This window comes from Protopterus annectens, chromosome 8.part0 (assembly GCF_019279795.1).
Source record: "Protopterus annectens isolate FY-2018-M chromosome 8.part0, PAN1.0, whole genome shotgun sequence".
NCBI classification, from domain to species: domain Eukaryota; kingdom Metazoa; phylum Chordata; order Ceratodontiformes; family Protopteridae; genus Protopterus; species Protopterus annectens.
Genome location: NC_056741.1, coordinates 1,808,465,814 through 1,808,492,321, shown reverse-complemented (window position 1 = coordinate 1,808,492,321; position 26,508 = coordinate 1,808,465,814). Strand labels below are relative to the sequence as shown.

Sequence of the window (26,508 nt, the reverse complement as noted above, 5' to 3'; positions counted from 1 at the left end):
CCGCTTTGAATTCCCTCCTCCCTTTGTTGAATGATGTTTTGTCTACCGCTGTACCTGCTTTGTGCTGAAATGTACCAGCATCTTCAAGAATGTTAAAATAAACAGCTGCCTTCAAAAATACTGATGGACTATTGGCGAGAATGACTATAGAGTGAGAAATTGCTCTTCTTCCTTTATTGCTTTCTTCTAATTTAAAGCTGTAATGTTGGCTTACCCTAATAAAGCTGGCTTCAATTTGCCTATCAAATTTCTTGACAAAAAGTCTGTATGGGTTTAAATAAAACTATAGGGATATCCTTTCTGAATGTGAATCTCTCATAAATGTTGTTCAATCTCCTTCCGACTGGCCTTAGCTCGGATCTTAGAACTGCCTCAATGCACTGGCCTTTATGTAGATAACTTGAATATATATATCCTGGGATTTGTGTTGTAATCCGTATAGTAGTTAATGTATCTTGAAAGTATAAGTTTTAGTTAGTTTCCTACTCCAGTGTGTATAAAATGTTCCAAGAAAGTATGCTGTATTTAAATTTCCACTTTGTAGTCTGGAATCAAACTTCTTCATTATTTCTTACGTCAAGATGAATGGTGGAATCGAGGTAGGACAAATAGTATTAGGCAAAATAACAAAATCAAAAATAAATGACAGAAAACTCGAAATATGAATAAAAGGAGGCGTAAAAAACATACATCTCCATGCAAACTAAGCTAATGTTAGAAAACTGGAACATGGAGGATCCCACTAGCCTCCTGATCTCTCTATAGAATCCCTTGAAATGAAATTAAGCATGAATTGTGGTCAGAAAACTAATGATATCTACTCTCAAAGCTCATGATCTTTTTAAGCTTCAGCTGATATACTTTATAAAGTAAAAAAAAATATAAAGCAAAGATATACTTATAGTATATAAACACTTTTAGTAAGAGTAAAAAAATTAACCAAATTATAGATAATAACACAAAATATAAGTTGTAAAATTATCAACCAACTTGGGTAGTTTATTCAAATAAACATTAGTTTTTTATAACTGATTGGAAAAGGAATCCATTATACACAATGAGGAATTGATTGAGTAATTATTGACAAATGAGGAGTGTTATATGAAGAATGAGAAAAAAAACTACATGACCAAAAATTAAGTGACAAAACAGTTAAAATAGTGGAATATTACAGGATGAACAGTTCTAGTGTTGGTGTGATTTATATCACAAACAGTTTAGTGTAGTGGAAAATAAGGTGAAGATAGATGTACTGGTGAAAATAGGAAAATAAGAATAGAGAACCAAATGGCAGCAGAGAATTGCTTATGTATGGCCAGAATATAGGAATAATGGGAATAGATATGCAAGGGGCATGACATGGAGAGAGAGGAAAGGAATGACACATGGAGTTAGCGACTTCAATCCACCCAAGGAGAACAGAGGAAGACACACACACCTTATACAACGTTCCACAATATAACTTAGTTATTACTTGGCTATACTTGCCACGCAACCACACATTATATATCTGCTACAAACATATAAGGTACAGCTTCTACTAATATACTTATTTACAATTCAGGTAGTATATATTTACAACAAAGGAACACTGTCATTCCTGAACTACACTGACGCACCTATTTCACAACTTTCATGAAGAAATTTTTTCCCACTAAGTCTACAATATCTTCAATTCTATCAAAGAGGTAAATTATTTTGTAGAAGGATGAGCTTGGGTTGATTTCAGAGAGTTCAACATCAATGAAGATGAGGCATGTGAAAGCACGAAGAGAAATTTCAGTCCCATCACAATACTGAATTAAAAATATGTTACTTAGACATAATGTATAGAACACCATTTCAAAAAAAGAAAATAAGACAATTCCCCTCTATATCACACTACTAGTTTATCCATCATACCAAGAGAAAATGAACGCAAGTTTTTATCATCTATCAAACAAGGACTATACTGTTATCCCAATTGTTTGAACACTGTTATCAGTATCAGGGACCTAAGGATCAGTGGAGTTAACATAAAGGGGTGGGAATCTGTTATTTACAGATTCAGATTTCAATCAAAGAAATTTTGAACATGTACAAAGAAGCAAATCAGAAAATTATAGGATTAAACCAGACAACATATAGCAAATATTGGGCGTGTGAAAATACGATTGAAATTACTTTAGAACACAACACCTATCATTGGCGAATTTTGAAAGACAACAAATGAGGAATTTTCCCCAGAATTACACTATCAAAATGATACTAAAAATTAACAAAATATATTCGGGTTCCCAATTAGACCACATATCATAGTTCCACCCCTATAACATATAACAACATCCTAACCATTGACTCGTTTGAATAACATGTATACTCCAATGTTATTTTTTTGGACAAATTTAACTGAATTGTTTATTGACTCTGGGACTACTTTTCTGTATCAAAAGGACTAACCTTTTTTTATTTTGATGTTGCTTCTAAAACTGGATTATTTTTAGTTTCTTAAAACTATAATTTTAGTGAGTTTTAAGAAGATCAACTGGGTTGACCACAAGATTTATTTAGTTCTTTGGTTGGACCATTTGAGAGGTCAAGGGGAACTATTCAGATTTCAGAGTTCCAAGGGAACTATTCATGGGAAGTTAAGGAGTTGCCATAGAGGCTATGTACTTATTGCCCCAGTTTATTAACATATCAGATTTTTTTCATTTTTGGTTATGCTTATTTACCAGTTCCTTTGGAAAATGAGGTTTTACTAATGAAATCATTGGGCCGATTTATTCCAGAATTCATCGAATTGAAAAATAATACAACTAACCCGAAGCCAGATATTTAAATATACAACGTCCAGGGCATAGCATACCCGACACTTTTAATTCAGGCAACCGCATGCTTGAGGGTGTTTACAATATACCCAAAAACAATCTACATTTCAAAATATTATAGGAATCCTATATTTCTGGAAGAATATTACAAAGGCTATTTTTTGTCATCCTTCCTATATATATTTAAAGAATACTTTGAAAGGCCAGTGCATACGAACCAGCTCGATTATCATTATGAGAGGATGATCCTTTTAGTTTGATAGAAACATTTGAGAGCAATCAACAACACATATGAGGGGTTCAATTAGAATGGAGCAAACCCATACAGAGCTTTATAGACAGTTTTCCTCAAGAAAAATCAGCTTAAGAAATACTGCCCTTTGCAGGACATACACAGAGAGCAATAGCAGGATGTATTTTGTACAGACAGGAGACATTTTTCACATTTAATAACGTGTTTAGGAGATATTTTAAGGAGAATTGGCAACTAAGTAGGCAAGCTGAGATGTTTGTACAGCAAACTTCAAGACACACTGTTAAGCAGATGAAGCTACCACCGATGTACACTCTTGGTATTGTGTGAAGTTTTTAGCTCGTGTGTGTGGAGTTGTGTGATCGTTTACTTGGAGTCACAGTTATAGAATGCAGTTTTAACCACTGTATGGGGGTCTTGATCACATTCTATATGCCATTTTTTTTCTTTCTTCTCATATGTTTCAGGTGGTTGTGTCTGCTAAGGTGTATTGTTGGGCAAGTTTTATTTGGACTGTAGGTACATTATGTGTTTCCTTTCACTGAGATTATTCTTTCTTTTAGAAAAAAGCAAAATGGAAATGCACAATTTAAAAAAACACTATCTTCTTTTTCCTGAATAAGTGCAATATTAGAATTAGTCTGTATCAGTAAGGAAAAGTGGGGGACAAAGTACCACATGAGGAGAGCTCATAAAAAATATGTTTTATGGTGTTGTTTCAAGGTTTGCTGCTGCTTGTATTCAGCAGTTTTAATTTATTGCATTACATTCTTCGTTTTTTTAGTTAATATGTTTTTGGGGTTTTAATTCATGAGGAATATACATTTCAATGAAATACTGCTGTGCATTTAAAGCAGAAGCATTTACACTAGGTTCAAGTTTTTCTTGGAAGGTTTATTGTATATGTGGTTTTGTGTGCATATGTATAACCCAAACTATGCACACCGAAAACAGGCTGGTACATATTAAATAACATACTAAATGTAAACTATCCCAAGCAGTATACGAAAAAGAGAAAAAGTACAGTTTAGTAAAATCTTACTGTAATGGTAGAGATCCTTCTCTTCACTGTATTCCTTACAATAGGGATCCCCTGCAAAGGGCAGCCAGATGTCCAGACAGTACACCAAAGCCTTTAGCTTGCAAAAGGTATGCCGGATGTTACATGTACACTCCCTGTGTACAGCATAGGGCATAAAGGTGACACTGGACTTACCATCCATACCAGGCACATCCTGAATGGAAAAGAAAAGGGGGAACAGAAAGGGAGTGAGTACTGCAACAGTGAAGAGAAGGAAATCTACCATTATGGTAAGATTTTACATAACTGCACTATGGCCTTCCATTTCACTGTTGTAGTATTCCTTACAACAGGGAGAGTGCAAAAGCTCAAGAAGAAGAGAGGAGGGAGGAAGTACCAGCAGAGCCCTCTAGGAACCCATGAAGGATGGCCCTAGCAAAACCAGCCCTATTCCTGGATATCACATCCACCTTATAGTGCTTGGTAAAAGTACGCACAGAAGTCCAGGTAGCTGCCTCAAGCATAGAGTTAGCATCTAAACCCTTGAAAAAAGCACCAGAAGAAGCCACAGCTCTAGTAGAATAAACCTTAACAGAAGAAGGAAGGCTCTTGCCATAAAAAGAATAACAAAAATAAATGGTTTTAGATATGCAAGAAGAAAGTTTGCCTGGAGACAGCTAATCCCAAAGATCTAGGATGAAATGAAACAAAAAGCTGATCAGATTTGCAAAAAAAGCTTTGGTCTTATCCAAATAAAATCTGAGTTGTCTATGCATATTCAAACTGTACAAAATCTTCTCACTAGCTGATTGCAGAGAAGGGGAAAAAGTGGGCAGATGAATAGACTTATTAAGAGACAACTCATTCACCACTTTGGGCAAAAAAGAAGGATTAGTATGAAGGGATACTCTGCCCTTATGATAACTAACAAAGAGGGAACGGCCATAAGGGCTTGAAGTTCAGACACTCATATGGCAGAAGTAAGGGCCAACAAAAGAACAGTTTTCCAAGAACAATGCTGTAAGGAAGCTGAAGCCGCCGGCTCAAAATGAGCCTCAGTCAGTTTCCCCAATACAAAATTAAAGTCCCTGGAAGGAGGAACAGGTATCGAAGGTCTAATATGAAGGACGCCTTAAAGAAGATTCTTCAGAGATGGTCAGCAAAGATATTCTTGTAATTGGAGATTCAGTTATTAGAGGAACATCAAATATTGTTATGCTTGCCAGGACCAAAAATAGAAGATCTGAAACAAGCCTTGGAATGCCTTAATGTAAGAAAGTATGGATCTGTTTTTATTCATGTTGGTACAAACGATGTCACCAACAAAGATTTTCGTATGGTTAGTCGGGAACTGACAGCAGTCCTAGAAATTATAGCTTGTACTGGCATTAGGACATATTTTTCACAAATCACCTATAGAAAGGATAGTCACGGTCACTGTGAATGAAATTATTTTTTGGATAAACACCTACATGGAAAAAAATGTCCTGTTTTAAAAAAATGGAAATGTGTAGAGCAGCCAAGCCTTCTTTTGGGAACATGTGTTTAGACAGGATGGTGTGCATTTGTCTAGATCAAGGAAGAGAATTTTTGCAGCAGATATTTTGCAATATTTGACAAACACTAGCCAGGATTTTTGCCAGGTCAAAAAAGTAACAGTTCACAGAAAGTAGCATGAGATGCATCTCTGATGGTTGTTAATGCTAGGAACATTAATAATAAAGTTTTCTTTATTAGAAAATTTGCTACGTTCCCACAAGATTGATGTTATAATTTGTGAAACATGGTTAAAAGACAATGACTGGAAACCAGTTCTGTCAGGGTATAAAAGTTTTTACTGTACCAGACATTCTAAAAAAAAATCAGGTGGAGGTGTTATGATAGGGATTAAAGACAGCTATGAGATTTGTGATTATTACATGTTCAATGATAACAACAATACTATAGACTGTGTAACTGTAACAATAAAGACAATCCAGGAACATATAACAATTGGAGTATACAGACCACCAAAGTCAAGTGCAGATGACCTAGAGGAATTCATACATTTCTTACATGAAACACAGGAGGGAAGAATAATATTAGCTGGGGACTTAAATTTACCAGAAACAGACTGGAATAATATTGATTCAACAATGTTATTAAAGAAATTATTGAGGAGATGAATAAGTAAGAATGACCTGAGAACACTTAAGCAAAAAATTACACTGCCATTACATCTATTATTCACTAGGTCATATAAATATGGGGAGATTCCTCAAGATTGGAGACATGCACTTATTAAACCTGTCCTTAAGGGAAAGGGGAGTAGGACAAACCCAGAATCATATAGACCTTTAAGTCTACTTTCATGTTGTGGAAAAATAATGGAGAAGGTAATACTGGATAAGTTATTGTCAGAACTGGATAGGTTGGGACTTGAAACCATCAGCATGCATATGTTGAAAATAGATTTATTACCACCTGTAACATGATGTTCTATAACAATATAGTAACGGCTATGAATGAAAAATTGTGCTGTGATTTATACAGATTTAACTTCAGCATTTGACAGAGTAATGCACAAAACACTGATCAATAAATTAGTGCAACTAAGTATTGATGTACTGTTGATAAGATGGATAACTGCATGGCTTACAAATTCACACACCAACTGGACAGGTGAAATCAATGGTTACAGTCAAAGTGTCCCACAGGGCTCTGTACTAGGCCCTTACCTGTTTAAATGGTATCTTTCAGGCCTTACTTTTTCATCTGAGGTGTTCTACTGTTTATATGCTGATGACCTAAAATTTGGTAAACTGATTACAAGTGTTACAGATAAGGCATGTCTGCAAAATAATTTGACTAAATTGACCATTTGGACATAGGAGATTAGTATGTTGATAAATACATCAAAAACTAAGCATATGAGATTTGGGAGACATAAACTGAAAGGTGAATATTTAATACAGCACACAGTGATTGAAACTGCAGACTCATTAAAGGACCTGGGTATATAGGTAGATTCAGCTATGAGTTTTTCTAATCATATAAATCAATTGGCTAATGATAGTTATAGAACTATAGGTTGTATAAAAAGATTTATAAAATCTAGGAAATCAAACATAATGAAGTCATTGTTTATTAGTTACATTAGACCCAAACTTGAGTATGGAATAACAATATGGAAACCCTATAGGAAAACAAGCATGAATAAACTGGAAAGAGTACAGCAGAAATATACTAAGGACATCCATGGATGTGAAAATCTAAGTTATTATGAAAGACTAAAATATCTGAACTTGTACAGTGTCTCTTACAGATATCTAAGAGGAGATCTTATTCAGGTATATAGGGCATTTAGGGACAACTACCTCTGGGAATGTTTGGGGTTATCAAAAAGTACTAGAGAATCATCAGATAACCTATGCAGAAGATTCTATAGGAATGAGAAGTGTACTAATTGGTTCTTTGACAAAGTAGCTGATGCTTGGAACAGACTACCAACTTACATTAAAGCAAGTACTAGCTTAGATATTTTTAAGAACAGCCTGGACATTTATTATGGGAACAAGTGTTTTGGCATATTGGCAAGCTAGAAGGGCTTTAATGCCCGTACCTGAAACATTTGTATGTATGTATGTATGTATGTATTTAAGAAATTGTTTAGCCTCAAAACTAGAGGCTAAAGGGGGTGCTAGAGACACCTCCCTTGACTCTCCCTTACTCCCTCCCAACTAGAAAGTGTGTTTCCTCGCCTTACATAGCATAGCATAGGCTAGACTCAGACCTGCTGAATCTAGACTGTTTGATATCACTGTGCTCTTAAACCAGCCATCTTACATTAAGAGGGTTTCCCTGCACCCTTGCAGCAGAATTGTGTAGCTTAGGACCCATCTGAGTTGGGGAGTGCTGGAGAAAGGCTCAGGTTGGGGCTTTCCCATTGGCAGCTGTGTGAAAACTGTTTAAATTTGCCTGTATATAAGTCTTGCATTTGCGCTGTTTACCAGAGCTGCTCAATTTTTGAAAACTTTAGCCATAAGTCTGGCATGTACCTGCACTGAAATCAAAGGCATCTACTGAAAAAAACTGATAAATAAGTATATTTTAAGCTAGTATTGCACTTTTTTAACTGTATTTAATTGAATTACTGCTTCATTTTTGCTGTTTGTGACCAAGTCCAGCTAGCCAACTTTCTTCCCAGACACCACATTCAGAAAGATCCTGCCACAATGGATGAGCAGTTTGCCATCATTTCTCCTGCCACTTGATTGATATGGGCATCTTGAGGCAATGTAGTAAACTAACACCCTATGTGTGAGAGATGCAAATACACTGTGGAACTGGAGTCAGTTCTCTCATGTGAAAACGACAGAAAACAGGTTGTCAGCACACATGCTTCACCTCTCACACAAAAAAAAACAATCACAACACATAAATCCACATATGCAGAGGTACTTATTAAAAGCCTACCAAAAGAATAGAGACCTCTCGACTCACACTCACCACTAAGCAAAAGAAGCCACTACACATAACACACACCCGTGTTAAACATATCAAAAGTCTTGGTCACCAGAAGCTCAATAGTGAAACACACAGATGCCCCTCCACCAGAATGGACAAGGAGAAGGTCACGGTCAGCTGCCTATTAGGTGCCAGGATCCAACAAATCAGGCATGCACTCAAGTCACTCAACAAGTACGGTTATGACTCTGTAATAGTCCATGCTGGAGTGAATGACTTGAGCTGTACCTCTCTGCACCATATGAAGGGAGACATAACGGAACTCGCTACTTGTGTGTTCTAGACAGGTATGTCCTTAGCCCTAAGCAGCATCCCATGCTCATCCAGGATGATGACCCAATAGTAAACAAAAATGACTGACTTCAACAATTGGCTCAGCTTCTGGTGTCAGTCTAGGGGGATCCAGTGTCCATCAGCCTGGGAGGATATGGTAGACAGACCTCACTGCTTTGCTAGAGATCGTCTGCACTTGTTCCTCCCTAGGCTTTTGGATACTGGAAAAGGCCCTTACCTCCACCATAATGCCTTTTTAGACAATGTCAAAACAACACATTTTCCAATATAACAAAATCTAATCAAGTCAAACTCCAGGTCATGCTGCTTAATGCTAGGAGTTTAAACACGAAACTGCACTGCCTGGAAGCACTCCTCACCTTAGAGGATGCTGGCGTCTGTCCAGTTACTGAAAATGTTCAAGGCAGCTGACAGCAACCCAGCCATGCAAGGCTACAATGCATTTCACATGTTCAGAACTCAAAATGAGCGTGAAGGAACCAAAGGTGGAGGAGTATCCATATTCACTAAAACATAGTACACTTTGAGATTGGTCAAACAGCATGACTCTCTCAAACTACTCCATGTATTAACTACTGGGAAAGTAACATCATTGCTAGCTATAGCTCCCCCAATATCAACTAGAATAAGCACATCACCTAGAACACAGGAACCACAAAAAACAGGGAAATATAATAAACCACAAAGGCTACAAGAACACAGCAGCAAAGTTCCTGTAGCCTTTGCGGTTTATTATAAGCACACCACCTACCTTGATTTACTGAAATCCCTCACCATACAGCCCAACACCTTAATTATGGGAGATTTCAACTATCCTTCCATAGCCTGGGGGACATACACGAGCAAAAACATGCACACCCAGAGGTTTCTGGACTTTGTTAACACAAATGTTTTGAAAAAGATAGTCTGCACCCCCACTGGGGCTGTAATGTTCTAGACACAGTACTCACCAATATGGTGGGGGGGTGTCACTGTACTTTCCCATGAGTATTGCCCTATTTGGTTAGGTCAGACCACAAATCACTCTCATTTCAAGTAACTACTGGAACTGACACCTTCACACAAACAAAAATTATAAAAAAACTACCAAAGTTAACTTAAGCCTACTAAGCGATGGTATAAAAAGCTTCATACACTCACAATCACAGACATCAATGATGGCTACACAGAAGTGTAAGCAAATACCCTGTACAAACACTTAAGCAATTGCATAAACTCTGCTATACCTGAATGGATCAAAACCAGGTCTTCCTGTAAAATCAAGCCACTGTGGTGGACTTCAAGTATAAACAGATTATATAACAAGAGGAAGAATCTGATATCCAAAAGCAAGAGGGCTGTCACTCTGCAGAGGAAGAGTTCCCTCCTAAGTCTAAACAAGAAAATCAGAAATCTTGTAAAGTCTTCTAAAGCAATTTACAAAATTAAAATCGCAACCCTAGCCAGGGATAATCAAAAGGTATTCTTTAACTATGCCTGAAGTCTAAAAGGGAATGCCAAACTGGTTGTAGATGGGATCACTCATACTACACTGGAAGATATCGTCAACATATTCAATGCAAACTTCACCCCCCTATCTCCACCTACCATGTCCCAAACCATACCTGACACCAGCCCTCTGCCTAGTATCTCTAGAGATCAGGTCATCTGTGCACCTGTCAATGCCAAAAACACTCAATGGGACCAGATAATATCCCAGGTTGTTTACTAAAGGATCTCAAACAAGACTTAGCAGACCCACTTGGCATTGTCTTTAATCATAGCTTGAGAACTGGCTATTATCCTGCAGAATGGAGAACAGCAACAGTAATTCCCAAAAAGGGGGGGATCATCAACTGACTCTGGGAACTACTGACTCATAAGTTTAACCAGCTTCATCTACATGGTGATGGAAAGAGACACAGGCAACCTCCAAATACTGGACCCAACCCAGTTTGGCTTTGTTAAACCTGGTGGACTTCTTTCAGAATGTCACTAAAGCATGGATGAAGATAAGACAGTACACACATCCTATTTTGACCTTGCTAAGGCTTTTGACACAATTCCTCACTCTGGCATCATTGAGAAACTCTCTCAGATACAAATTAGCTCTCACAATACTAGATGGGTAGCCAATTGGCTCACTGACGGAACACACACTGTCAAAACTGGTGACTCCACCACCACCAGTAGAGCCGTCACCAGTGGCGCACCACAGGGGCCTGTGCTTTTACTGTTTTGCATCTATTTCTCAGACGTCCAGGCCAAAATAGACATCCTTTGGCTCCCCAAGTTCAGTGATGACGGCAAACTGGAAGAAATGATTGAGTCCCACAATGTTGTCAACATATTACAAGAAGGGCTAACACCAACAAATGATTGGTGCTAAAGCCATGGTCTAAAATTAAATACAAAAAATGTATTATTATTCCCTTTGAAAAAACAGACTTCCCTACAAATTATAATACTGACAGCACTCCCCCATGAGTTCCAACCCAGTGGTGTGAGATTTGGGAACACAGGTTGATAGTAATCTGAACTTTGACCACCAAAGTTTCCACATTGGTAAGGAAAGCCCTCTACGTAGCACACCTCATAAGCAACAGCATAGCATCCACATTAAGGGATGTTATAATTCCACTGTACTCGACCCTCATCAGACCGCTAATACAGTATAATGAATCTTTTTGTATATACTTCACCAGACACCTGCAGCAGCTGGAGAGACCTCAGAGGTATCTCATTAAGAAAACACAGGGATTCCAGACCATGACCTACATGTACAGGCTGAAGGCCCTGTCACTTTACTCTGTATCTTATAGGCTGTTGAGAGATGACTTGTGCCTGCCCTAATGGAAATGCTGCACATCAACAGGTCAAATGTCTCAAAAGCCACTCACTCTAGAGATCTCAACCTAGGTTGTGGCATTAACAAAACATGCTAGATAGACGATATGCCTCCCAGAGACTGCCCCTTCTCTGGAATAGACTTCTTATTCATGTAAAACAGAGTTCCTCAATGACCCTATTCAAAGATAACTGGATGGGAGCCAAAAATTCACTCCTGGGTGGTGCCCATGTCCCTCATGGACAGGGGTAGCCAGTGTTGATCACAGACCCCCTCTGTTCATAAACTTGTTCTGCGAACTACCCAAAAAAGAAAAAAAATGGGGATACTTTTGATTAACATGGCTCTAGGGCCACTTGCCTAGTAACCTCCTATGAGCATATGAACAAGCAGAAATAGCTGACAAATGGGCCTTAACAGAAGAATAAGCCAAAACCTCTTCCACATGGATAAGGAGGATTTCATAGTAGTGGGTTTCCTGGCCTCTATATGGAATCAAAATCCTATCACCCACAATATCAGTTGAACCTGAGTAGGTCCACCGTAACTTGTGATGACTGTTCTTGACTAAATGCATAAGAAAATCAATCAAAAAAAAAAAGGAAGATGTCTGTTTAGGGGGACACAAACAGATCTACTTGAGGAGTACCTCTCTGGTGGGCAATGTCCAGAAACACATCCCTGTGAAGCATCCACTCATGGGATTGTGATATGGACCTGCTCAGAGAGTCTGCCACAATGTTCTAACCTGAGGAAATGTAAACTGCCTGAAGAGTTACTTGATACTGAATAGCTAGCTCCCACACTTGAAGTGCTAACCTGCACAGAAGATAAGATCTTGTTCCCCCTTGCTTGTTGACATACCACATCACTGTGGTATTGTCTGTCAGTACCTTGAAGGGCTGTGGAATGAAGAGAGGATAAAATGCTTGAAGAGCCAGCAGAAGAACTCTTATCTCTTTGATACTGATGTGGTCTTTCTTTTGTTGAAGTGACCAGAGGCTCTGTACTTTTAAATAGCTGAAGGAAGCCCTCCATCCCTTGTCTGAAGCATCTGTGAGCAGCTCCTGAAAGGGGAGTGGATGTTGGAAAGGAAGCCCTGGACTGAGTGGCAACTGCCAAATCCAAAACTGAATTTCTAGCCTGAGGCATGGAAGAAGAGGGACTAAGAAATCTACAGGCCAAACTGACTTCAGAAACCAATGAACTTTTTCATGTGGAGTTTGGCTAGAGCGAGCATAGGAATGATGGAGGCCATGAAACCCAGAGCTCTTAGAAATTCCCTGGCTGTAATAGAGGCCAGAGGAAGAAGGGATTGAAAGAAGACAATGAGAGTTAAGTCCTTGGGAGAAGGCAAGGATGCCAGCACTGGAACAGTCTGGATCCTGCATCCCAGAAGCACATGATCCTGTGAAGGACTCAGGAAGGACCTTTGGAAATTTATAGTGAACACCAGGCTTTGTAGAATAGAAATGGCAAAATAAAAATGCTGCAGTAGAATCTGTGGAGAGGACACCTGAAAAAAGGTCATCTAAGTAGGGAAAGACCTGTAACCCTCTTAGCCTGCAAAAAGCAATCAATAACAGGAGCGAGGCATTTGGTGAATACCTTGGGGCAGTAGAGAACTGAAAATGCCAGGAAGCAGCAGAGAAATGTAAAAACTTCATGAAAATGGGATGAATAGGGATATGAAGATAAGCATCCTTGAGGTCCAGAGAAACTAGAAAAGCCTGAGGAAACAACAGAGGAAACAAGAGTTGAAGGGACAACATCTGAAAAGAAGGGACCATCAGAAAGGTGTTTAGGTGAGAGAGATCCAGAATGGGTCTCCAAGTGCCCTCTTTTCCTAGAGACCAAAAACATTCTGGAATAAAATTCCTTCTCCCTTGGAGAGACTGGAACTTCCTGAACAGTTCCCCAGGTCAAGAGACCCTGAAACACCCCTGGAAAAAGGCAAATTACTCCTGAGGGGATTGAGGAATGCCCATGACAGGGGGAAGAGATTTCCAGACCATGTAATACCCTTGGCGAACCCAGGAATCTTGGGTAATCTTTAACCAAACATAAACAGACAGCATAAGCCAAAGAGAAACAGGAATATGGCTGAGTAGTACAGGATAGTCAGACAGCAGCTGGTTTGTCAGGAAAAGGAGATTTCTGAGGTACAGAAGACTGGGTAGTCTTAGCAGGAGGAGCCCTTCTATCAACCTTCTTACCTCTGGGGGGAGGGGGAGACTGCCACAAACAAAGGCTGGCTTATTAAGGTAATTCTTTTAGAATCCAGGTACAAATGAAACAAAGATACGTTTTAAATCTTTTAAAGTCCCTTTTCCTATAGGGACTTAAATCAGCAGCAGCAGCAAACAAATGCTTGTTATCCAGAGGCACTAATCAAACCCTGAGTGAAACTCTGCCATTCACTCTGAGGGTCTTTAGGAGCAAGAGAAACACTTCTAGTTTTTTTTGTCTCTTCTTTAAAGGGATGTCAGCCTTTTAGACTAAAATCCTGTACGGCATTCTATAATTGTAGTCGGTGCCTCCTCCCGAACCAAAATCTGAGGAACATCCTTAAGTCCTTCGGTAGTAATCAACTGTGGCTCCCCCTGAACATCCAAAGCAGATGTCAGCAAGGGTTCCCGGGACGTGCATGAAGCTGGATCCATGATGACCTCTGAAGCGGTTGCAGGACAGGAATCTAACTCAGAAACCAGGCGATCTTCGAGGCTTTCACTAGCCTCAAGGGAGACATCCAGTGGACGTAGTGCAGTTGAAGAATGAGACCTAGATTTCTTGGCTCTCTTCTTCATGGATGGCTTACCCTTGGAGCAGGAAGTTCCTTCCATAGTGAGATTTGCCGAAAGCTTAAGACAATGATTTTCTAAATAACTGGCCAAAGAGGAAAGCCAACTACATAGAGTCTTTGGAATAAAAGCCTGGCAAATAGAACAGGGCATATGGTTGTTAGAAGCACCTAGACAAAATAAACACTGCCAGTGACAGTCTTTTTGGGAAATCTGTCTCCCATACTGGCATTTACCCTTTTTGAATGACCTGAACTCCACAAGCAACAAAAACAAGGAAAGAAGATAACGACAAAACCCCAGTGGGGCAGTTATCTGAAAATAGCTTGGTGAGCCAGCAAATGAAGTGAGCATTCAGACCGACGATCAAAGATGACATTCAAACTGGGGGCAAAGAAGTTCTAAAGGATGGTACTGCCTGGTATACAGTAAATATTCATTTTTTGCAAACACTTTGGTGCCCCTAGTTGATAATGCTATTATACCTTTTTTTGTCATATTTTTTCATGAGCAGCTCCTTCTACTGGTATGACTTCATCTTTACTAGTATAAGTTTTGGTTTCTTTCTCATGGCCAGATTTGAGGTATAGACACAATGTGCCCTTTCTATTAATAGATCATGTTTTGGAATAACTGTTCAGTTGCTTATTACTTTCATAAAATGAATGCAATCTGCTCCTTCCAGTTTGTCTGGGACAGCAGAAAGTCTCAGGTTTTCACTGCATGTCCTCTCTACTAGCTATACTACTTTTTGTTATAGTTCTTCTTGAGAAGCCTCACATTCAGCCAGTCCTTCCTTCATTTCAACTTCTGACTTCTGTAGTTTTACCAACTCATCTGAATAGTTTGTTCCATCAGTTTTTACTTAACGTATGACTATGAATGAATACATATTGCTGAAATGAATACATAAGTGAGTATTGTACTGTGTTTCAGTTGGTGTAAACTTCTTAATGTTCTTATGTGGTTTTACAGACAAATTAGTATTCAGAAAATGACAACTATGGGTGTTTTTGCATGTTATTAATAACGATCGTTGATTTTAAGTTGGAGTCTATATATTTGCTATGGTTCTATTTTTTTTTAAGTTTACAAATGAAATTGTCTATTTTTTCCCTAAGGGGGACAAATGCTATAATATGAAGCACAATGAGGAGAAAAGTGATCCAAATTCAAGCCACTGAAGATCGGCAGGATTGGTTGATCAATGCTGACTGACAAATTTTTTTGCAAGAAATTGAATAAGTTTCCAATATCTGCTATGCCTTTGTTTGATTAACAATAGTGACATCATGGTGTGAATAATTACATGAATACATGGAAGGAGAGATTCCTCTTTTTAATTTCTCCAAGTCTTTTGGGTTTCTAATACCATGACGGGAATGGACACCATTCCTAAGTCAAAGTACGATTAAAGTTCATGAAATTAGTACTGTTTCACTCTTTGATATTAGCCAAAACTGCTCTTCACAGTACCCACAATGTGCCCAGTAAAGACTCCTTCTGCAATTCACATGGTGTTACATGAATTGGTAACATATCTAAATACGATTGTAAATTCTTATTTATAAGACTAGTTGCTCCTACTACTATTGGAACTGTCTAGGTATCTTTCTTCCACATGGCTCTCGTTTCTGCCTGCTGATCGAGGTATTTTATGACTTTATGTCTCTCTGTACACAAGACACTGTAGTCACTAGGTGTGGTGATTTCAATGATCAATGCTACTTTTGTCTTCTTTTCTTGGACCACTATATCTGGTTTTCTAGCATCTGTCTTTTGGACTGTTGGTATTGGGTGATCCCATGTGATGTAAACTTCATCATTTTCTATGATTCTCTGTGGCTCATGTTTCCACTGTTTTTCAGCCACTTCGATACCATAATGTTTGCACAATCTCCAGTGTAACAATCTCACCACATTATTATGCCTTTCAGTATACAGTCCCTCTGCCATTAGAGAGTCGCAAGAAGTAATAAGGTGTGTGACTGCTTCCAATTCAGTTCCACAAAACATACATATGTCTGTTTCTCCCACATGTTCAATGGACTTAGTAAACCAGCGTGTATGTAGCCCACTATCTTGGGCTGCCAATATTAACCTTTCATTTCTTGATGTAAATTCACCTCTCCTTAACCATTCCTGCATTCATTCTTGACCAACATGAGGCTCTTCCAGAAGTTTTCTATACTTGCAACTATATTTATGTTTTTTCCACATTTCTTGCCTTCTCATCTGGTCCTTCGCCTTATATTCTTTCTTTTGTTTTTTAGCACATTCAGTTGCTGCCTGGTTTTTATCCACTACTGCTTTGATTTCCATTCTTGCTTGACGTTGATATGTTTATGCTAAATTAAGCAGAGATGTCATCTTAAATTTATTCTCCTCATGTTTCAAAACGTTCACCACATTTGGATCTTGTGAGGTCAGTAGATATGTGTGGAGTCCCACGATTGCAGCTCTGTACATATAATCAATTTCAAGGAGGCCCATTCCTCCTTCAGAACGGGGAATATATAATCTTGGTATACACTGATTTTTATAAATCATTTGGTGAGCATGAAGCATCCTTCTTGTGTTAATATCCAATCTATCCAACATTTTTTGGGGCCAGTCAATTACTCCAAAACTATAAGTTAGTACAGGAAGAGCAAACTGATTAATAGCTTGGATCTTATTCCTAGGTGTCAATGCTGTTTTCAGGATTAAGTTAAGTCTTCTAAAGTTCTCCTTTCTAAGCTATATTCATAGGTTCATAGGTTCAGAGGTAGGTACTAGGCTATCGGCCCAAGGGCCTATGTAAGCCTAGCCAACAAGGTTCCCTGGCTTATGCCACCCAAGAAAGTTACTTTCCTGTGCCACTGTCGAGCAAAGACACAGAAGTGATCCCCAGGGTGTATTTCCTATTTCCCATCCGCTCATCAAGATTTTTCTTGAAGAGTGATAATGAAGAACTTTGCTTGACATAGATGGGTAGCCTGTTCCAGAGTATGGGAAGTCTCTAGGACAGGAATTTATCTCTCCAGCATGTCCTGTTTATTGTGGTGACAAGGTTTAGGTCCCTAGAGCATGTAGCTCAGAGGGATTGGGATTCAGTTTTATTCTTAAATGTATCTCCCCTTAAATCTAATTCAACATGTTTCAAAAAAGTTTTTTTTTTTTTTTTAATACTGACAATTACAGTAATTGGTCATGTGATTGTTTATTAATACATTATTTAAGTGCTAGGAAGCAGAATGATGTTTTTTTTCTGCAGAAGTTTGTTGTAAAAGATGAAAGTACTTAAAATTCTATGTTGTAATTGTCATTGTTTTGGATACTTAGTTGGTTTGAGTTTTAAGTTGGGCTTCCATCAGTGAAACAATTTTTATGGAGTTTTGGCCATTGGTTCTGTGTTTTCTGACATGGCTAACCAAAAGAATTTGAACAGGCTTGATTTTGTCCACTTTGCCTGCTTGTCCCATCCCAATGGATTTCAATATTTTTTTCCAAAGGTTTTGCAGTGTTTTAACCAGAGATGTCTGTTTCTGAACTATCATAAAAGGTGTCTTCTTTTCAATGTTCACAATAACTATTTGATGACAAAGTGGTTCATTATGATTCCAGTGATATAACAGTAGTACCTGATCAGAGTGCTTTATTAGAAAGAAACAACAATACATTTGAACCAGATGGTTCTTCTGTCAGCTCTAAAATGTCTATACCCTAAAAAGGTTCATTTACCAGCCGGTACTGTATATAACATTTTCTAAAATTGACCAAGAAGCCATTTACTGATATAGTCAATGAACTAAACAACACAAACTGGGTAAGAATGTTAATTTCACTAATACATTGTATACTTTTATAGGCATCTTTGAGAAAAAAACTCAAGGAATAACAGTTGTTGATTTACAACAATATCTATCTTCAGCCATGTATTAACAGTAAAATGGTGCGCAAAGGTTCAAGTCAAATTCGCATTTGTTCATGTTTTATTGCTGATCCTTCATCAATTCCAAAGTATTTATACACCCCCTCTTACTCAAGTTATTTTATATCACATTCTTGTCCCAAACTGATGTTTTCTTGGTGCTGCAATTTTCCTTTTTTAAAGGTTGCTTTTGCACATTTATCAAGACCAAATGACATTCTAATATCATCTGAAACGTTTTGACAACCTGCAGCTGTGCTTTCAGTTCCTCATCCAATGAGGTATACAATTTTAAATCATTGACAAAGAGAAGATGAGAAGTCATTACACTTTGTTGTTTTCTAGAAGCCAAATTATAGCCATGACCTAAGCTGTTAAGTAAACAGCTTAATGAATTAACGGCAAGGCAAAACAGCAATGGTGATAGGGAGTCACCCTGGAATATCCCCCTTTGGATTTTTATCCCTAGGATAATAATCTGTCCTTTATCATGGCTTAATTGCAAAGTGGTCTGCCACTGTTTCATGGTTACTGTAATGTAATCAATCAGTGTAGGATGCACTTTACACATTTTTAAGCACTCTTATCCGTGAATGTGGGATACTATCAAATGCTGTTTTATAGTCAATCTATACCATACTTAGATTCTTCCCTTTCTTACAGTTCTCCACTATAACTTTAACAACAAATGATCCTTTGTTCCATATGACTTTCTTTTATTGCCCTTTTGTTCTACTGCCATAATTGAGTTTTCTTCTAAATGACTATAAACTCTGTCGGCATCAATCTCCGTGTATAGTTTATACGTCGTCGGAAGACAAGTAATTGGCCTATAATTTTTAGGGTAGCTTACAGATTCACTCTTAAATAAGAGCATTGTTTTTCCTGTTGTTAACCAGTGTGGTGTCTGTTCGGGGTGTGCATATAAATAGTTTTTACTCATGGCTAGATCCTCATGCATAGAAGTTAATACTTTAAGCCAAAAGTTAGGTACTGCATTTGGGCCTGGGGTTTTCCAGTTAGAGGCTTTTTTGAACTTTGTTTCAATCTCTCTGGCTGTTATTTCACCCCATTTCATATTCTGTACCTTTAAACTTCTTATTCTTTCTTTTACTTTTTCTATCCATTTAGCATCTTTATGTTCCACAGGATTATCATAGATATTGCTCCAAAATGTATCTACTTCCTCTTTTTTCAGCGGTCTATCAATTCCATTTGCCTTATTTCCCAATTCTCTATAAAACTTTTTTGGGTCATCAGTAAATTGCTTATTTTGTGCTTTTCCCTCATATTTATCTTCGTATCTTGAGTCTTTCCACCTGTTTTGAAATTTTTAGTTTGTTATCTCCAATAGTGCATAACAGATCCTGGTCTGTTCTAATTCTGTGCATTGCTTTTATCACATCTGTTCCCTCTTCTATAATCTTCTAACAATGAGACTTCTTGTCTTAGCTGCTTTATAGTTTTCTCTAGTCGATATTTCCATGATGGTATTTGCTTTTGCCCCTGCCCCTTTTCCCTCGCTACCTTATGTTCCTGTGGTAGAATTTTATCAGTTATTAATTTAGCAGCACAGTAATATATACTCTGTTTACTTCTGTTACATCGCATGGATCTCTATGGAAAGTCCTAATTACTGTGTTCATTTGTTTTATCAAGCTTCTGACTTTTGGGGTTTTATTAACCTTCTGCAGTCTATTTCTCTCATTGATCTTGATATATCTGTCTTTGTCTATTAAATCAAGCAACTCTTCTCTTAACTTCTTTTCTTCCATACTGAGGGCATATCCATTGTTTTCCATTTCCTGCGGGCATTCTATAGAAAGTTCTATAACATCTTATTGTGGCACATTCTCTTCAATTCCATCCTGTGTCATCTGTTGTTCTGTCATATGGGAACTCACTGGCCTATCACTCCTCAACATTGACTGCATCAGAGTTTCCACAGTTTCCTGTTCCTTTCCTTCCTGTCTAGCTTCAAGTCAACTTTTATACTGGTTTCCTGTGGAAGGCTCCAAAATATATTGATATGGCACCTGACCTGTTGCTTCCTCTTCCACTGGTTTCCCCTTAATTTGGATATCTATTGCTCTATCCTGTTGTGGTGCTTTCTGCATTTGATTTTCTACACTGAATCCTTCTCTTTGCAGCTGTTCCATTACCTCAATATTTCTATTTCTTTGACTTCTTCATTACTAATCTCTTTTTCTACTTTCCCTCTTAGTTTTCTTATTTTTTTGTATTGTAAAGTTTTCCATATCCGGATTCCTTTGCCTATATTTCTCTTCAAATATCTTTGGTGCTGCTCTTTTTGTATTAGTTAGTTTTGCTTTATCTTTTGCATAAATATCACACCATATTAAACCTCTTTTCCTTTCTCATGTCTGTATTTCTTCTTCACGTCTCCTGATCTTCTTGCTTTTCCTTATTCTGGGGACTCATTCCATCATGCTGTGATGTAGTCTGTCTAGACCTTCTACATTAAATCCTTCACTTCACAGGCACTCCATAACTTCAACTTTACTAATCGTCTTTTCTACACTAAATCTTTGTGTTTTTTGTCTTTTTATTGTGAAATTTTCCATATCTGGATGCCTTTGCCTGTATTTTTCTTTGAATATCTTTGAAACTGCCTTCTGTATATTAGTTAACTTGGCTTTCTCCTTTGCATAAACATTGCACCATATCAAATCTCTTTCTTTCCCATGTCCATATTTCTTTTTTATATTTTTCAAATATCTCTAGGTTTTGTTGTTTATATTTTTTCACTTCCTCACAGGCTTCTTTTTCCAAAGAGATCAAAGTTTCTTGATCTATATACTGTTTTTCAAAAAACTGTTGTATTAATGAAAGCAAATTTTTATTTGAAGCTTGTGACAGTTTTTCCTGCGGAAGTATTTTTCTTTCCTCTAATTTCTCTCTTAATCGTTCTGTATATCTTATGTCTGGAAATTCTGAGCTTTTTACATAATAGCAACAATACATAATTTCTTTCTTATTCTCAATAGTCCACTCTGTTGTCTTTATGGCTCTTCTTTGGCCAATCAATTTTTCTCGTTTTTGTGGACTTCTACTTCCTTCTACAGCAGGGGAGCCATCCTCCCCTGTGCCTGGCCTGGCCCCACAGTAGGACTGTTTCCGTATTTTGAGGATTCTATACTGTCATTTTTTCCAGTCCAGGCACCAGTGCGCCTACCAGGTTTGGGCACTTTTTAATCCTGGGTCTTGTGCACCCAGCTATCTTTTTTTATTTTTGATTTACTTCTGTCCATGATATATGCTCTATAAATACAGTCTATATTTCAATGTCACCTTGGTGAGATTTTGTGAAAAACAGGGTCTACCTCGCAAAGATACTCACCAAGACTTGATGATGAATTCAATTTCAGCACTACTGCGCTCGTTTGCTTGCTGACTTTTCATCTCTCCATCAGGACCCCCTTTTTGACCTCTGAAGAGGTTGCAGCACAGGAATCCAATTCAGAAACCAGGTGATCTTCCGGGCTTTCACTAGCCTCAAGAAAGACATCCAGTGGAGGCAGTGCAGTCAAAGAATGAGACCTAGCTTTCTTGGCCTTCTCCTTCATGGATGGCTTACCCTTGGAGCAAGAAGTTCCTTCCGTAGTGAGTTTTGCCGAAAGCTTAAGACAATGATTTTCTAAATAACTGGCCAAAGAGGAATGCCATCTACATAGAGACTTTGGAATGAAAGCCTGACAAATAGAACAGGGCATATGGTTGTGGGAAGCACCTAGACAAAATAAACACTGCCAGTGACAGTCTTTTTGGGAAATCTGTCTCCCATACTGGCATTTACCCTTTCTGGATGACCTGAACCCCACAAGCAACAAAAACAAGGAAAAAAGATAAGAACAATACCCCAATGGGGCACTTATCTAAAACAGCTTGGTGAACCAGCAAATCAAGTAAGCATTCAGACCAACGATCGAAGATGACATTCAGACTGGCGGCAAAGAAGTTCTAAGGATGATACTGCCTGGTATACAGTAAATATTCATTTTTTTGCAAACACTTTTGTGCCCTAGTTGGTAATGCTAATATACCTTTTTTTGTCATATTTTTTCATGAGCAGCTCCTTCTACTTGTATGACTTCATCTTTACTAGTATAAGTTTTGGTTTCTTTCTCATGGCCAGATTTGAGGTACAGACACAATGTGCCCTTTCTATTAATAGATCATGTTGTGGAATAACTGTCCAGTTGCTTATTACTTTCATAAAATGAATGCAATCTGCTCCTTCCAGTTTGTCTGGGACAGCAGAAAGTCTCAGGTTTTCACTGAATGTCCTCTCTACTAGCTATACTACTTCTTGGTATAGTTCTTCTTGAGAAACCTCACATTCAGCCAGTCCTTCCTTCATTTCAACTTCTGACTTCTGTAGTTTTACCAACTCATCTGAATAGTTTGTTCCATCAGTTTTTACTTAACGTATGACTATGAATGAATACATATTGCTGAAATGAATACATAAGTGAGTACTGTACTGTTTTTCAGTTGGCGTAAACTTCTTAATGTTCTTATGTGGTTTTACAGACAAATTAGTATTCAGAAAATGACAACTATGGGTGTTTTTGCATGTTATTAATAATGATTGTTGCTTTAAAGTTGGAGTCTATATATCTGTTACGGTTCTATTTTTTTTTTAATTTACAAATAAAATTGTCTATTTTTTCCCTAAGGAGGACAAATGTTGCAATTTGAAGCACAATGAGGAGAAAAGTGATCCAGATTCAAGCCACTGAAGATCTGCAGGATTGGTTGATCAATGCTGACTGACCATTTTATTTGCAAGAAATTGAATAAGCTTCCAACAGCTGCTATGCCTTTGTTTGATTAACAATAGTGACATCATAGTGTGAATAATTACATGAATACATGGAAAAAGAGATTTCTCCAGCATGTGTGTGCACATGATAGTGTAATTACATGGGTGTGTACTGGTTTGCACTAAGAGTAGGAAACCCCAGCATCAGTGACTGCAGTGTCTGGCACTCCTTTCAGGAACTGCAAATGGGGAGTATATTGATTAGTGGTTTCATAGCCTTACTTTTTTTTCTGAAAATGCTTACTACAGACCTGAGAAGAATTATTGACCTTAATTAATGAAATATTGTTAATGTATTTAACATTCATGTGTATAGCCAAATATAAGAAGTGACACTCTCCTCACAGTTTATTTGTGCCACCTGAACATCTAGTAGAAGTCTTGACTTTTGCACTGTGCTCAAAAAAGTTGAATACTGTAGGTTGGGACTGTATGCCTGTTTTTGGCACTTGTGTGTGATGTCAGAACAATGTGAATTCTGGTTGCATGAGTACGCAGAAATTCTTTCAATGAAGACCAGCGTGAACAAAGTGGTCCTTATAATACAGCACTATGCCCTAAAATAAGCTACATGGGCATTGTAAAAATGCAGTGTATAATATGAAAAATATAATATCCATTATGAAAACACAAAGCAAAATGTAAAATGCCAAATAAAGCAAAAAAAATATTCAAAGTATGAAGAAAAGCACAATGACCAGAAGCAAGTTGGAAACAAGAACATTTTTTTACAGCAGAGGAGAAAAAGATGATATTACAAAACCAATATTTTTTTCCAAATTTCCAATGCTCTTACAGCAACAAAAAGTTAAGAAAATTAAATGATAACAATCAGAATTTATGTGATAAAACCAGTTTTACAACTGTCACATAACGGTTTCTGTTCAAAGCTAAACTTTGTTAACATTACGTATCTGAGAATGACAAGCACTTGCACATTTAAATAAAACAAGTTGCTCATAAATGCAGAAGATAGATGACTTAATTACAGTACTATAATTATTTAAAAAATAAGCCATATCCATATAAACGTGTTGCTATTTTTTTACTGCAGTAAGTACAAATAAGAAAAAAATAAAATAATAGTTCTGCTCTAGGAATACCTCAATAACCCATCAATGCTGTCAAGCTGCATCCAATTCCTACAGCAGCCTTATGAACAGCTGACATCCACAGAGTTTACTAGGCAAATAGTGAAAAAGGTGGCCAGGCTCTTCATATATATCACATGCGCAAAACACAGACTGCAGATACATACCTATGGACAATTTAGAGTTGCCAGTCCACTTGCCACATAACTTTGGGTTGTGAGAGGAAGCTAGAGTACTCAGATAAAATCCACATGAAAGAGACAGGATATGCAGACTCCACACAAAAGCACTCCAGCCAAAAAATGAACTTGAGATCTTTTCGCTGTCAGTCAGCAATACTTGTCAATGTGCCATCATGTCACCCACCCCAACAATACAAAAGGCTTTCTTTTCTTTTAGGTTTCATTGCTATGACAACACCTTTTACTGCAGCTACATCTCTAACCTCAGTTTGAAATAGGTGCAACACTACTGACTGATAACTTGCGCTAAATACACAATAACATGAGCATTCACATGCGAGACTATAAAGATATGTTACAGTAACTGCTGACCAGAATTGGACACTGATCCACGAATGCAAGATCAGCTTTTCACATAATTAGTTTGCAAAATTAGCAGTGATTTAAAAGGTACATGTATTTGCCCCATAGGGATTAAGTGACTTGCAAAAGTGCCAACAGTAATACAAATGATGGCTGGGATATTCACAAAGGTGTGATATGTTTCCAAGTTCAGACATAGATATATCAATCCATTGGTTATACAACTCACCTAATGTACTTGTTTCTTTCCATAACAAAATTTGTTGAAGGATAAACTCTAACGACAGTGTTGTAAATATTAATTCCAAAAATGCTCCAATTTCCATATTCTAGGGATAACTCAACTGACATACCTGTAACCAATTTCATATTTTCCTTTGTTCCTCAATGACAGGGAGAACTTGGCCTCCTCCGTGACTCGAATAACACCAAAATCAAGCCCACCATCTGCACCTATGAAAGGATAACATTTACACTAAAGTCAGTTTTGCTTTATCAGCCCTTGATCTTATAAAGTGGAGAAATACTGGTATCATACCTCTCAACTATACAGATTTTTGCAGAATATCCAGCTTTTTCTTCATATTTTTCGTCCATTTTATTAATAGTGTGGATTTCAGGCAAATCATTTAAGACTGAAGTCAGAAAATATTGACAGACATTTGAGTTTCAGACGTAATACCTTTCTGAAAATTCATGCTAATGTAAAACCTGTTATTCTATCAACTTTCTAAGTTTGTAGGAACAATATTTAAAATTGTCCCTATTTTCGGGCCTTCGTCCCCCCATCATTTAAGGCTTTTTCCAGATTTCTTGGTCTAACAGGTTGAGTGGTATGACTGGGGTTTATGCTACATATGACAGACTAAGCAAGGAACTTAATAGTACTCACCCATTACCAGGATTTACATCTCATTAACATCTGCTGCTGTAACATTTAGTTGTAGAATATCAATAGGCAAAGGACTATAAACTTAAAAGTACAGCGCTGCTTGTTTACTTATTCATTTTATATGTGTTAACTAGGAAATTCTGACTAGGCAGAAGATACAGTTGAATAAGTAAACTTGCCACAACAGTAGTTTTTTGCATAGCTCACTGTTGCCATAGCTTAAGCTATACGAGGCATATCCTGCCAAGGATTGAATGCTTGGCCAGTATTGGGTGCCTTCCATACAGACCATATGCCAGAGAGAGAGAGCACAAAAGTGCACTGGTTTAAAACAGTCATACAGGTACCAAAATTTAGAGCTTTCCTAACTCACAAAAAAGGGAGGCTTTGAGTCCAATATAGATGACAAAGTCTAATTATGAATACTTAAGAGGAAAAGAAGAAAAAGGGATAAAGAGAAGCCCACACTAACCAAAGGATTAGATACAGGAAAAGGATTCAGCAGGAGACCAAAAAGGAAATGAAAGGGGAAGAATGGAGGGCATTAATATTGCAGATGTATTATGTTCATCATTAGATCACTGTTGAAGTAGCCTAAGCTATATGGGATGATTACCAAAGCCTAGATGGCTAGGCAGGAGGAAGAATGGTCAGAGTCAAGGAACCCCTGAGAAGAGCCCTAGCAAATCCTGCTCTTGCCCTGGTTTTA

General features: G+C 37.7%; 1 protein-coding gene across 1 annotated transcript in view; it reads right to left on the bottom strand.

Annotated features, from left to right (window-relative positions):
- HYDIN (HYDIN axonemal central pair apparatus protein) overlaps nt 1–26,508 on the bottom strand; it is a 6,673,197-nt gene that overhangs the window by 2,101,765 nt on the left and 4,544,924 nt on the right. Inside the window, exon 54 of the mRNA XM_044079523.1 lies at nt 25,261–25,360. Within this exon, the coding sequence (XP_043935458.1) occupies nt 25,261–25,360 (100 nt within the window). The remainder of the gene's footprint in view (nt 1–25,260; nt 25,361–26,508) is intronic.